General features: G+C 36.0%; 1 protein-coding gene across 1 annotated transcript; it reads right to left on the bottom strand.

The window, feature by feature from the left end:
- Positions 1 to 5,197: 5,197 nt before the first annotated feature.
- LOC113314211 (RCC1 domain-containing protein RUG3, mitochondrial-like) lies at positions 5,198 to 10,291 on the bottom strand. The gene is made up of 7 exons (XM_026562988.1): positions 10,126 to 10,291; positions 8,025 to 8,602; positions 7,749 to 7,888; positions 6,426 to 6,620; positions 6,151 to 6,279; positions 5,822 to 5,977; positions 5,198 to 5,619 (listed from the first exon to the last, which is right to left on the bottom strand). Exons 2-7 carry the CDS (start codon positions 8,537 to 8,539, stop codon positions 5,408 to 5,410), a joined length of 1,347 nt encoding a protein of 448 aa, XP_026418773.1. The 5' UTR covers positions 8,540 to 8,602; positions 10,126 to 10,291; the 3' UTR covers positions 5,198 to 5,407.
- Positions 10,292 to 14,915: the final 4,624 nt, after the last annotated feature.

Genomic DNA, 14,915 nt, shown 5'->3' with positions numbered 1-14,915 from the left:
TCTATCACTCAGAAGTCTATTATATTTTATCTTCTAATGAGACTAAGTCGTATAGCTATATAGACTTTTATACTATACACATTTGATATTTCGAGCTGAATTTAAATCGGTTATCTATTTCTCGAAATATGTGTTGGAATCTTTTTGCTTTAACTATGTTCATCATTATTCTTGACGAGAAACAATCTATTTGTTGGAAACTAAATATTAAGTCAAAAGATGATCATGTGAAATTTCCTCGAAACATCTTACATGATTTGTGTGAGACAATCATTTGATGTCGATTTTGAAAGTTTCGTATTGATCATTCGATCACTTGAAAATTACTTGAAGCTAATGGTTTGTGTGAGACAGCTAGGGCTAAACACGGTTTCGGTTTTCCGTCGGAACCGGATCGAACTAGACCGATAAGGAAGAAACCGAACCAAACCATTTACTAATGGATTGGTTATGGTAAAAAAATTGAAAACCGACATTACTGGTTCGGTTTTGGTTTGACCTCAAAACCGAACTAAAAACCAATGGAAAACTGATAAGTATAGGCCGTTGATTAAAATCAGATAGATTTAATCTATCCCGTCCATCTCACACTTTGAAGATGGAATTTGGAGCATTCAGAACTTGGAGCTTATGTATGTTGAATCTATAATGTTTATGTTTTGAACTATGCTTATAAACTTGAGTTATGAACTACGCATGTGTGTTAATTACATTCTGCAAGTAGGTTAAAAAAAATTCAACTGTGTTATTTTTTTTAAAGATTTGAAATGTCAGTTTCAGAAAACTGACATACAGTCGGTTTTCCATTAACCCAATGGAACAAACCGAAACCGGCTAAAACCATTTAGAAACCGAACCAATGGTTAATGGATTGGTTTGGTTTAGATTTTTAGAAACCGAGAGTATTGGTTTTGGTTTGGCTAGAAATCGAGCTGAAACTGACTATGAACATCCCCAGAGACAGCTATTGTAGTCATGTAAGGATGTTTGAATGATTGAAGTGGGAGTTTAGAACAATTAACCATGTCTGGATACAACACGGTATGCATACCTAGTATGCGAGCTGTTTTGTAATGATTCAGGTCCGGGAACCTTGTTTTCCTACCTAGTATGCGAATGGTTTTATCTGTAAAGGTCTTGGAACCTTGTTTGCGTACTTAATATGCGAACGGTTTCACCTGAGTTGTTTCCGGGACGGCTGTTTGCGTACCTGGTTTGCGAACGGCTGGACATGCCAAGGTCCAGAGCTGCTGTTCGCGTACCTGGTTTGCGAACACAATGGTTTAAGTTCTAAAATTGTCTAAGTATGATTCTCATACTCGTGAACTAAAAAAAATTTGAATTAAGGAATGCAATCTTTGGAAACCGTGGCTTAATGTTCATGAATTGATTCTTGTGTAAGTACTTTGTACGATTACGAATCAATCCGATTTTGTTTCAGTTTGTTCATATATATTTCTATGAGATAGTGAACAATTGAACAACTCAATGTGAAACACAATTATATTCATTTGATTATCTTTCATATTTGATCTAGAAGTGTTAGATGAATGTGGTTAAGGCAAAAGTGTTCATATGGCTAACTTCGGTTAACTGTTATTGAGCCAAGTCAATATACACGTTTAGATACGATTACCCATATCTAAATGAAGGTATATTTCATTTGTGTGTGACAAGATAAGACCATCTAACGGTGGAGATTAACTACTTTATTTCTAAGAAGACTTAGCTTGAATCTTAAATCAGGATTTCATCTAACGGTGAATATTGAATGCTTTGTTATTAAGCTATCTTAGCTTTGATCGTAAGCAACCCTGATTTGAAAGACTATATAAGGGAGAATTCTAGCAACTGGAAAACCTAATCCCATCACTTTCCTGTGTCCTAGTTGCGTACTAGAGTCGATCCTCCTTTAACCTAGGTTTTTCCAAAACAATATTAGTTTAACGACTTGAAGATTTCATTTGGGATTCGTGAATCCAAATCCAACTATTTTCTCTGTAGTTGCATATTCTGATCTTACTTGTTCTATTGTAAGATTTGCTCGAGATTTATCTCTGATAGGTAAGATATAAAAAGTAGTCACAAAGTTCTTCGTCTCAGACTTTGTGATTCCATAATAAATTCTTCTACCACCATATAGTTAAGTTATTGTGAGGTAACTAATATTTCTAGGCTACTCATCGGGAGTATAAGATCAGATTATTAGTTCGTTCCTGTTCACCTTGATTTATCATAAGACGGAACAAAACTTCATATGTACTTATGGGGAAGACAGATTTATCTATCAGAATAGACTTATCTGTGGGAGAAAATTTTGTTTATAAGTCTTCGACTTTGGGTCGTAGCAACTCTTAGTTGTGGGTGAGATCAGCTAAGGGAATCAAGTGCGCAAAATCCAGCGTGGTTCCATAGGCGTTAGGAACGCGACTGTACCTTAATCGGTGTGAGACTTGGTTACGGCTCAACTACATTCCATTCCGAAGTTAACTTGTAGTAGGCTAGTGTTTGTAGCGGCTTAATACAGTATGGTGCTCAAAACTGGACTAGGTCCCGAGATTTTTCTGCATTTGCGATTTCCTCGTTAACAAAATTTCTGGTGTCTGTGTTATTTCTTTTCCGCATTATATTTGTTTATATAATTGAAATATTACAGGTTGTGCATAGTTCAATCAGTTGATAAATCCAACCTTGTTTGTTGGATATAACTTGATTGACACTTGGTCATTGGTACCGTCCAATTTATTTCTCATATCAATAAGGCTCACGGATTTCTATCTGTTCGATTTGCTGATTGTGTTGAGAAATAGAGATAAAGCTCTTTGATATATCTCTCGATTGAGATCGCTTTTAAGTTGGTGCTCTCGGAATTACATTGGAGTTTAGTCCATACAGATTGTCGAACGAATTATTAGTGTGGTTGTTATACCCCTGCTTTTTCATCCTTGATTGTTCAATTCTTCATCTTCATCAAATTCACCATTTGGTGGTGGATTATTTGCATGTTGTGCCAATTTAGGATCTTTAGTCTTGATTTATTTGTCTCATTCCTTCGTGGCATCTTCTTTTGTAGAGGTTTAATCAGCGATGAACAATTTTGAGAATCGACGATTAATCGAAGATAAAATCGAAGAAGAGGAGAAGAGGTGATGGGGGAGAAGAAGAGGCAACGAAGGAGAGTGCGGAGAGAATACCGATTTTGGTTGAGGTTTGGGTATTAAATTAATATTAGGTTGGTTATTAATATAGGTGAAGGGTATTTTGGTATTTTTGTGATGCATTAGATTTCCTTTACCCAATGTAGTCAATTTCGGCCATCTCGGCCGGAATTCCGCCGGAAATTCCGTTTCCGGACGAACGTAACATGAAATGCAACTTTCCGCCGAGACGAAAAATATCCGGGAAGTAACCGAAATTCCGGCCGAGATGGGATAAAATGAACCGGAATTCCGACCAAAATCTTACACAGGCAGAATGGTAGTTGTTTTGGGGAGGTTCAACTCACTGATATCTTGAAAAAGTAGATCAAAACCCACAATTTCAGAAGTAAAATAAAAACATTCGATGATGATATCGCCTAATAAAAGGAAGAAACACTATTGGAGAACACGATTCCTTAAATGCCACATACGTAAATAAAACCTATTCTGTGTATAAGCAAGCTTATGAGAGAGACCTTTCTGAAGACGTAACTCCCCTGCACTTTGCTTCTTGACTGGTGCCCTTCCGTTAGCATTTTCTGCAATTTCTTTCTGCTTTTCCTTTACTTTGAAAAGTCTAATCATTCTCTCTAAAAAAAAATAGAATTAACAGTGTTAGCAAAGGTACCTTAACAGTGCCAGTACTTCCTCCACAACAAAATAAACTCATCTAAACCTCTCATACACAGACAACATTCTATTTCTATGAGTTCCAGCTTCTTAGATCCTGTACAGACCCTTTTTAAGTTAATTGTTGTGTGTCTCATGACCGCAAATACAGAACTATCCCTTTTGCTTTTGCAATTTAGCACTATTCAAAAACTCAATACACACTGAAAAAGGGCTACTCGTTGTTGCTGAGAATGATGGAGTTACTCAAGATGATGATATGTATGATTATTCAAATTATGTTGATTACCACTGTAATGTTCTTGTTTAAGTAACATTTTAGACAATGAACCGAAGTTGTACTAGTTTCTCTTTTAAGTAACATTTTAGATATGTTCTTGTTAGGTGTTTCCACTTTTGTTCAAAAAAGATTTCCAGGATTAATTAGTTAAGTCTGAAGTGTTTCCATTTTTGTGTTTTTTTTTTGTTCATTTTTTGTTGGATTGATGGTATTTCATTATATCATAACATATGTAGAAATTATATATATATAAGTTGGAACCGAGATTACACCGAGATTTGGAAACGGAATCTCCCCGAGACAACGTTGTACTAGTGTCTCGCTCGGGACCGAGACAAACCGGAATCCGAGATCGACTACATTGCCTTTACCTTCATTTAGGATATTTGAATTCATAGGAGCCCCTAAAACTGTTTCCCTGGAGCCCCTATAATAGGATTTTATTTTTTTAAGTGGGAATGTTATAAACACCCTCCATTTTTGTTGACTTTGCACAAATATCACCGAGGAGTCAAAAATAATTTTTTTTGGAATTAACTTGAGAAAGTTACTTCCATTTTTTTGGAAGCAATTTGTATAAAGTTGCGTCCACTTCTGAAAGCAACTTGTGCTAGTTGCTTCCACTTTTTAGAAGGTAGGGGTATTTTTTAAATTGAATAAGGGTATATTTTAAGGTGCGGATTTTGAGGGATATTTAAATAATGTTCCCACTTTTTTTACCTGGAATAGCCTTCCGTTGACCAAATTAGTTTGTGTTACAAAGAACAATGGAGAGCGAAGGTTACAAAAAAGAAAAGACAAGCAACCAGTTTTCTGCCAAACATGGAATGTTTTCTACCAAAATTAACTAATATAGGAGCCATGACGCTCTAGCTTCAAACCCTAAACAGTAAGTTAGTGACCACATCAGAGAGCTTAAAAGAGACTGGGATGAGAGCTACTAGAGAAAACTACCCCTTGTACATCCAACTATACTTACAGCAAGACTTCTATTTATATACGAAATACTGTAACAGAATCTCTTTACTGGAGCATCATGTACCCTAGTGACCTTCTCTTGTCCAAGATAATGCAATTCACAGGCATGTAAGAAAGTTGGAAAAATAACCTTGATAATTAACTGCTGAATGTTCCTAAATTATTTACCACATAGAAGGATCTTTCTAAATTTAATGACAACTTAAAATGAGATAAATGGAATCCTATGATATATAAGTCCTCTCAAATAGACATTCAAGCAAAAGATCTTTGATTCTCTCGCAAGACAAACTTTCAATTCTCAGCTAGAATTATGAACTCACCTCTCCTCTGTGGTTTGGCTTGGAGACCTCAAAACCAAGCACATTGCATGAGATGCCCCTATCGCAACTGAAAGGACATGGTGTGGCCCTAATCCATCATATTCTACAGGAAACTTCACCTCGACAGGCAAATGTTGTACCTCCAGCAATCCAGGAACCCCTAGTTGACAACCCCTCGAATTTCCCCACATGTATAACTTCCCTTTATCTGTAATTAAAACAAAAAAGACTCAGTACTTCTTCTCGATAAGATAAAATCAAAAGCTCTTAGTATAATTAGCTAGACTCTTGCAAGAGTTTTACCTCGATCTGCTTGCCTTATTTAATTTAAGGAGCATTTAACACACATGTATGGACTGAACAAAATACACTCACCCTAAGAACGAAAATACAGATATCACTATTCTTACCAGTGATAGCAGCTGAAGTTGAACCTTCACAGGCAACATAAACCACATTTTCCTCAGCTAAAGCTTCAATTAACAATGGAACCTTCTGATTTTCGATTGAAGAATGACCCAACTGACCATGACCACCATGACCCCATGAAAGTACTTTACCTTCATCTGAATTAAATGATATAATTGATAATCAGGTCCTGATTCGCTAAACAATGAAAAACAGGGAATAACATAATGTGGGGGTTTCATATACACGTAGACCTATCAAATGCAGAGTTAGATAAATGATAACTACATTTCTTTAATGTTATTTGCCTGCTATTATCAAGTTATCTTACCAGTTAAGGCTAAGGAGTGATATCCACCACAAGCTATCTGAATTATACGAATATCTTGAAGGCTAGGAACTGCTTGTGGTTTCCAACCACCAACTTTGTTTCCTCTTCCTAGCTCATAGTTAGAGTTTGCTGCACAAAAAGGAAATTAGTACAACATCACTTCCATTGTAGCGTTGCAACCCGTGAAATCGTTATATCTCTTATCTAGATGAATGGGAACCAAAGCTTGTTCCTAGACATGGAAAAACAGAGGAAATCAAAGAAAAGCTCCATACCACCCCAATTCCAAAGTTGCCCTTCTTTAGTCAATGCCGTTGTGAAAAATCCCCCACATGATACAGCAGCCACGGGTACAGACAACCCTTTTACTTTGGAGGGGATACTTAGTCCGCCACCTTCATTTGGGCCACGACCAGGACCGAGTCCTAATCTACCATCTCCTTCATCTCGTCCCCAAGTATAAAGATCGCCTGCATTATAGAATTAGTCAACACATGGAAAAAGTTATAAACACTAGTATGACATCAATTCAAGCGGGTTAATTCATTCTAATCTTGAAACAGACGCTCACTCCCATTACTGAGTGGTCTCGGCCTATTCACATGGCTTACGCTTTAGTTAACTTTCATCAAATGCATCCACAGTAGTATGACTGAATGCTTTTCCCCTCCATTTTGTGTTGGAATTGGGGCCTTGTTAGGGCAAGATGTTAAATTGGAAAACTGATCTGCAAGAAAGGGCGTGATAATTATGAAAAATCACTAGTAGTTTGCAATTCCGACCACGTAAAAGTAGTACAGATACGCTGAACACAATTGATTTGGCTATGTCAGATATGTAGCTCACTCAGGTATCCTCTTTTGGATTTGTTTTCCTGACTGCAACATAACATGTGAGCAAACACTACACATTTACCTTCTTCTTTTTTCTTAATATGAAGTAAGAATATTAATATAATATCATAGGACGATTGGTCTCAACACAATTCTCTTTGTTGACAAGCACATGTAAACTTTGCTGATTCGTGGAGCAATACTCCTCTTGTTTGTAAACTGAAGTGCGCTAAGATTGTTTTTTGAGCTAATAGACTCCAATGGGCTTAACACCACCATGACAAACTAATGTTGTTCATATATATACCGAGGGTTTGAGGGGGAGCTGCAGTGGTTGTGGATGTAGTGGTAGAATGGTAGTGATGCTGGTTGAACTTGACTCTTAAAAATATAACTAAGCAGTAGAATATAACACAAGCACTAGAGCTAATATTCTTGCAGAGCTAATTAACATTACCAATCTTTCTCCCATTACCAGCTTAGCTGAACCCTTCAACTCTCCCACTCTTCTAATTCAGGTAATGGTGCACTCAATATTTGTGGCAGTTTTAGAATCTCAATCTGTTACCAACGACCTAAGTGTGCAAGTCCTATGGATTATCCAGATATGCCAACAGATCAAAGTGTGTAAGTCCTATGGATTGCTAGACCTACCTAATAATTTGACCTTTTCAAGTAAATTGGTATGTAACAAATATAAAAATCACCAAGATGTACTTGGTGTAGACGAATAGTGTTAAAGAAAAATCAGACAAAGAAACTAACCAAACTCAGAGACTGCTGCAGTATGAGCCCCACTTGTTGCAATTTGGCATATTTTCCCACTCCAAGCTTTGTTTACCATCCTAGGCAACAGCTCCCTAGTATAGATTGAATGGCCTAAAGCGCCGAATCCACCATAACCCCTGCAAACTTCACATCACCGTAAAGACATAGAACAAGCACATGTAATAAACATATTAGAAACCCTTCATCTTAAACAACAAAATTTAAATAAACACAATAAGTCAAGAATTTTGTTTGAGACTTATTGAAACTGACCAAGTGTAGACATCCCCAAGAGAGGTAAGAGCAACAGAATGAAGTCCACCAAGAGCAGTACTTCGAACGGAGTCAAGATTAGGGTTAAGAGTTGGACTAAATGCAGGGTTTTCATGGCCAAAGCCAAGGCGCCCACCATCACCTTTACCCCACATCCAGATGTTTCCGTTAATTAACAAGCATGAGTGGAAGAAACCACAGGAGATGCCTATCTCTGACAATGATAATTTCTCAAATGCTGATGAGCCAGCGGAGGGTTCTCGGAGGAGGCCAGAAGTGGGAGAGAGGCGATAATTGGAGGGCAGGTGAAAAGAGGCGACAGCGGTAGGATATGCTCTGATCTCTTCAATTCCACCGCCAAGTTGGCCAGAACTTCCTCTACCCCATGATAGTAGTTGAAGGGTTGAGATTGAGGTATCAGAATCAATTTCGGTCTGCCAAAGTAATGGAACTTTTGAGGAGGTAGAAGATGACATACAACGTGCAAGAAATGTGTGGCGCAGGTGAAGCGTCATTGAGGACTTCGGAACTGATCTTTCCTTTTCACTCTACTGTTTTATATTTTCACCACTGTTGACCTGCATTACAATGTAAAAACAAGAAAAGTAGATCTATTGCTTACAAATGGCAGCATAGTGTACAAAATTCTCGCATACTATATAAAGAAAAAATCGAATTTGAAATTATTTTTTTATCAACCGAGTTATTTCATGTTCTAATATCTTGAACGACTTTCTTAAAATCGTTTGCCAGTATATATAAGCTTTGAGGTTTTCATAATCTTGAGGAGCAATGAGACCGTAGTCCCATTTTAGTTACAGAACTACGCTGCTTAAACAATATGAACCTCTTTGAAACAAGAAGCTCTTGAAAGTTTCAGTAGTACTGAAAAAATTTAGTCTGTCCTCAATCGTATCACTTAAGGTGCGGGAAACTGCATTAGGTAGTGGGTGATACTGATTCAACAAACAAAGCGCAAGGAGATAATCACAAGCCATTCCAGAAATGGACAGTGTATAAATCACTTTTAAGATCATTGTATATGTACGGATCCAAACTGAAAGTCTTTCTTTGATCATCATAACATCCCTAATTTTGTCAATTCTTGAGAGCAAGCTCCACATACACAACATGAACTGTATAATTAGTCTTTGAGTTGCAACATTTAAGTTCCACAGAATGTTAGCATCAATAAGATTGATTCAGTCAGAGGTTAGATTTCTTGAACTTGACAAACCTTCATTTAATAATTTATACATTTTATGAACCTTCCTTCTGTAGGTAGAAAACAGAAATAAGAAATTCCATGTCGTATTCATGCCAGATAAGCATCTACACTAGAAATCAAACGATTATATCACAAGGACATCCAGAGTCCATAGATATCTGACCATGTGATCGAAAATTACCTGGCTATCCAATAATCCATATACATAGATTAATTCGTTTTTTTAACCAACTACATCTTTGCTTATTTTTTTTACTTGCATTTCCCTCCTAACCTCTACAACGCTGTCTAAACTTTCCAGGTCTTGATATGCACTCGACAACAAAGATCTCTCTAGTTCCCACAAGTCGAAAAAACACAAAAATGGAGGCAAAGAAGAAACCATTCATTAAAAGACTCCCTCTCAATCTTTTATAAACCCACAATGCATCCTTCAAAGTCAGGTGATTCCATAGCACCAAATCAAAAAGTTCAGTCGGCACCAAGCAAGACGCTATCTTAGTGTTAAAATCAACAAGTTTATAGAGATTAATTTCATAGAATACTGCGAGAGCATTTGAGAAAAAACTACCTCGAAAATGCTACATTGTTAATAAGGCATTAATTACATATTAGCAATTTCAGTAAAGCCATGCTTAAAACGTCGGCATGAATTGATTGACCTAGAATTAAGAAAATATATGGTGAGATGAGAACCTAAAAGCATCTGGTTGAATTGAAACTCTTGTTTCCTAATCTGGTAATACCATGATGTAACTCCTTACATTTCCCCTGTTTATAGGGTTTATAGTGCAGGTTCAAAATGGTAATTACTGATAAGAATTACTTTGACAACCCTAAAAGTTAGAATTATAGTAACGACTGGGTTCATACCTGTAGAATCAAAATGATCTGCTTTAACCCAAGTGTTCATGCTGCAGCATCAGTAAGTCCCTCAGTCCAGTTGGAGAGGAATGGTCTGAGGTTTTAGAAGAAGCGGAGTCAACAGGGAGTTGGGTTTCTATTATCAAGAAGATCCATACAGTTATGAGGAGGTGTCACTTGCCGGTTTTGCATTTACTCCCTCCGTCCCGAATAATATGAGTCGTCCAAGTTTGCACATTTAACACGAAAAGGAGATGCGAGTATTTTTTAAGTATTTTTATTATATTAAACTTTACGCCTACGGATAATAATTAGAAAATATTTATCTCTTAAACTATACCTCGTAAGTATTCTCAACTTGATCATGTCAGGAATATTCTCATTTTCATGAGCTTTGAGGATCGGGTGAATTTTGCTGAGTCAACTCAGTCTTCTAACTTCATCAAAATTCTTATGATTTCAATCTGATTTTAATCCAATATCTCTAGTTTTCTACTCTAATCAGATTAATGTTGTTATTCTTTTAAGTATTCTCAACTTTTAAAATTGTTTTATAGGTTTTCAAACTGTTTATTTCTGTTCTAGATATTATGTTTAACTAATCTCTTTTCTTCCAAATGTGTTTGCAGTTGGTTTTATCCCGAATGGTGTTTACCTTGTTCATAGTTGTGATACAGGCGTTTGCAAAAGTTGTTGAGAAGCTTTTTGAAGCTATTGTGTGTTTACAGATTGTCAAGTTTGATTTTCTGGAGATGTTCCATTGCCGAGTTGATATAGTGACTCAGTGGTTACAGAAATACGCTCCCTGGTGAAATTCAAATTTCAAAAAGTTCGTTACAAACAGAGTCCATTAATTTCTCTCGTAATTATTGCTCTTCTATACAGCTGTGCAGTTTCCTTTGCTGAACAAACTTTCCCTCTGAAGTATTATTCACAGTCAATCATTTATCCTCCGAATCAAAATTCTGGGATGAATATCTTCTTCGATTCAAGTCAATCCCAGGATTATCTAGGGTTGAGACATTATAAAGGTATTTTTCAAACGCTCATTCCTCATATTCTCAATAGTTATCAAGATTATCAGAAGTCAAGTTCGATCAAGCTAATAGCTGAGGATAATGAAAAATCAGTCTCAGACTTGGCAGCAAAATTTATGCAAGTTGCTCTAGAGCTCGGTGATGTTGAAGAAGTGGTGTATCATCAATCTGATAATTCGGATAATAAAGAAGAAGAAAATGAGGAAATCAGTTTGGTTGGTAAGGTAATTATGGAAGGGAAAATGGGATTGAAGACGGTGGAAAAGTTTATTGCTCTAATATGGGATTTTATCCACGAAGGTGATCTAAAAGTCTTTGAGTTAGATAACAATGTAATGGAATTTCGATTTAAGGACCAAGATACTCGAAAGAAGGTCTTTGATACTCGTCCTTGGAGCATCAATGGTCAACTAGTGATCCTTTATTTCTATAATTCTGAAGTTATTTATCGGGATTTAGACTGAGGGATACAATGCTTCTGGATTCAGCTGAAAAGGATTCTTCCTGAGCACATGAATGTGAAGGAAGTCACTAAGATTGGAAAAATTATGGGTGAGGTGATTGCAGTTGATCTCGAGGATGCAGTTCCAGTAGTTGGAGATTATGTCAAAGTTTGTGTTCAAGTTGATGTTAATTTCCGATGAGAAGGGGTGTGATGGCAATTACTAATGCTGGATCTATCAAGTGGATTAAGTTTTTTTTATGAGAAGCAGCCTCACAGGATTTGTCCTCATTGTTTCATCCTTAAGCACAATAAGGGTGCTTGCAAGGCTGCCACAGATTATCTTGCTAAGGCTCATGCAAAAACACATTTTTTTGGTGAAACAAGAAAAGGAGAGAGGAAGCAGATTGTGATCAAAGTGGGTGACCAAGTTCCAAAATTTAATCAAAAAAGGACCACTAAAACAAGTGTGTTTTTACCTCCAAAGGATGAATATGTACTAGAAGCCAACATTGTTGATGGGAATGAAACTGGTGGAAGGCTAGGAAAAAGGCAAAGGAATAATGCTCCAGAAAGTCTTGTTTTTGAACATGCTGCTTCAAGCTCTGACAATCATGTGAACGCACAGACAACTCAAATGGTCACAATAAGGGATAATCAAAACTGCAACACAAAGGAAGCTAAGGTATTTCTTATACTCTTTAAACCTTTGTTTTGTTTAATTTATTTGGATCTCAAAATGAAAATTATTTCATGGAATGTGCAAGGTATAGCCAACAACTTCAAAAAACAACAGTTTCAAAATTTGGTCCATACTCAAAAACCTGATTTCATCTTTCTTTGTGAAACTAAAATAGATGAAGTTAGAATGATCTCTATTGCTCAATCTGTTCACTATCATAATTATGTGTGCATTGATAGGGTAGGAAAAACCGGAGGTTTAATCCTAATGTAGAAAGATGGAATAGATATCGAGATAATTGGTTGTGATAACCATATCATTCATGCTCTCATTAAGCTTGATTCTAGTAAACCTCAAGTTCTTATTTCTTTTATGTATAGCTCAACTTGTACCAAACCTAAAAGGACCCAGTGGAACTTCTTGACTGATTTTAGTAGATATGTTCAACATCCTTGGTTAGTTCTAGGTGATCTAAATTTTCATCTAGAAAGGAATAATAATAGCTCTGATAATTGGGTTCAAAATAGAGTTAATGATGCTGGTTTGTTGGATATTGGTTATGAAGGAAGGGATTACACTTGGACTAGCAACTCCTATGGAACAGGGTTTAGGAAAGCTAGGCTTGATATGGCTCTTGGAAATAATGATTGGTTCTTAAACTTCTCCACTGCTAAGTTGTTGCACTTAAATTTCATTGCCTCTGATCATTGTCTTGTTTTGCTCGTTATTGACCCTATTCCTAAACATTTATGGAGACCTTTCAAGTTTTTTATAACTTGGATAGAACATGGAAATTTTAAGAATACTCTAGAGAGATCTTGGAATCTAAAGACACATGGAAGTCTTGCTCATATGTTAAATCAAAAGCAACATAGTGCTAGAACCTTATCTCAATGGAATATAATGGAGTTTGGAGATATTCAAATGAACATCAATAATCTTCAAAAGGATTTAGAATCTTTTCAAAATGATTTTAGTTCTGCTGATCAACATATTAGAGTAAAGTCTATTGTTAGCGAGCTAGAAAATTGGTATAAAATTTAATCAGACTTTTATAAGGAAAAATCTAGAGATAAATCTGTTTCTGAAATGGATAATAATACTAGGTATTTCCATTCTATAGTCAACAAAATATTGCATACTAAAAATATAAATGCTCTGTGTGATGCTGATGGTAATTGGTTAAGGGATAAAAATGATATTAGTACTCTACTTACTAATCATTATAGTGATGTGGCTACTACTTCTAATCCTGTTATTCCCGATGATGCTTTTAATATATTACATAGAATTATTTTTGATGCTGATAATATTGTGTTAACCGATGTACCTAGTGAGCATGAAATTGAGAATGTAGTTAAACATATGCCTGCTTGGAGTGCACTTGGTCCTGATGTATTTCAAGCAGGTTTTTATCAGACACAATGGCATCTTGTTGGTAAGGATAACATAGATGTTGTTCAAATATTTTTCCATAGTGGTCATATGCCAAGAAGTCTAAACAAGACTTACATTACTCTTATTCCTAAGTGTAAAATTCCTAAGAAGCCCTATGAATTTAGACCAATTGGCCTGTGTAATGTTTCTTATAAAATTGTGTCTAAGATTTTATCTAATAGAATAAGACCTTTTCTTAAGAAACTGATCCCACCTTATCAAGATGCTTTTGTTAAAGGGAGAGCTATCCATGTCAATATCATTATTGCTCATGAGGTAATTCATTCTATGAAACACAAGGAAGGCTTAAGTGGTACAATGGCTCTCAAATTGGATTTGTCAAAAGCTTTTGACAGACTTCAATGAAACTTTCTGATCAAAGTTCTTGATAACTTTGGTTTTAGCAAGGATTTCTGTAACCTTATAATGCAATGTGTTTCTACTACAAGTATTAGTGTGTTGCTTAATGGCTCACCTTGTGACCAATTTGAACCAACTAGAGGTGTTAGACAAGGGGACCCTCTGTCCCCTTATCTCTTTATCCTGGCAATGAAATATTTATCTAGATCTTTGTTAATAGCTGAATCTAATAGGTCTATTACTGGAATTAAAGTTTCTAGGAAAGCTCCACCTATATCTCATTTACTTTTTGCTGATGATATTCTTATATTTGGCCAAGCTAATATGCAACATGTTAATCATATATTACATACTTTGCAGGAATTTGGGAAACTCTCAGGTCAGATGCTTAATTTTGATAAGTCTTGTATGTATTTTAGTAACAATCTTAGTCCTAACGATTGTACCAGTCTTGCACATGCTCTTAATATGTCTTTAGTTTCTGATTTTGAGAAATATCTTTGAGCTCCTTTACTTCTTGGTCATTCCAAAGTTAAGTCCTTTGATCCAATTGTGCAATCCTTTGAAGATAGACTTAAAAATTATATTGGAACTACTCTTAATCAAGCAGGTAGGTCCACCATTATTAAGTATGTTATGAATTCTTTACCAACTTATCAAATGCGATGCTTTAAAACTTGACTCTCTGCAAAGAAATTTCTGGTAGGGTCATAGGATTGGTAAAGGTATAAAATTCATTGCTTGGGATAGCATTAATATACCTAAATAACTAGGAGGCTTAGGCTTTAGGAATCTTGAAACTTTCAACATTGCTCTTATTTGTAAATTGGTATGGAAAATT

Source organism: Papaver somniferum, chromosome 9 (genome assembly GCF_003573695.1).
Source record: "Papaver somniferum cultivar HN1 chromosome 9, ASM357369v1, whole genome shotgun sequence".
NCBI classification, from domain to species: domain Eukaryota; kingdom Viridiplantae; phylum Streptophyta; class Magnoliopsida; order Ranunculales; family Papaveraceae; genus Papaver; species Papaver somniferum.
The sequence above is the reverse complement of the archived record's forward strand: the minus strand, read 5'-3'. Positions and strand labels throughout refer to the sequence as shown.

What these genes read in the sequence shown, in the direction of transcription:
- LOC113314211 (XM_026562988.1), bottom strand. Translation starts at nt 8,539, where the DNA reads ATGACGCTTCACCTGCGCCACACATTTCTTGCACGTTGTATGTCATCT. An exon ending in TGCAGCAGTCTCTGAGTTTG is followed by an intron (nt 6,621 to 7,748) that starts GTTAGTTTCTTT and finishes TCTATAATGCAG; the next exon opens with GCGATCTTTATACTTGGGGA. An exon ending in GCAACTTTGGAATTGGGGTG is followed by an intron (nt 6,280 to 6,425) that starts GTATGGAGCTTT and finishes CTTTTTGTGCAG; the next exon opens with CAAACTCTAACTATGAGCTA.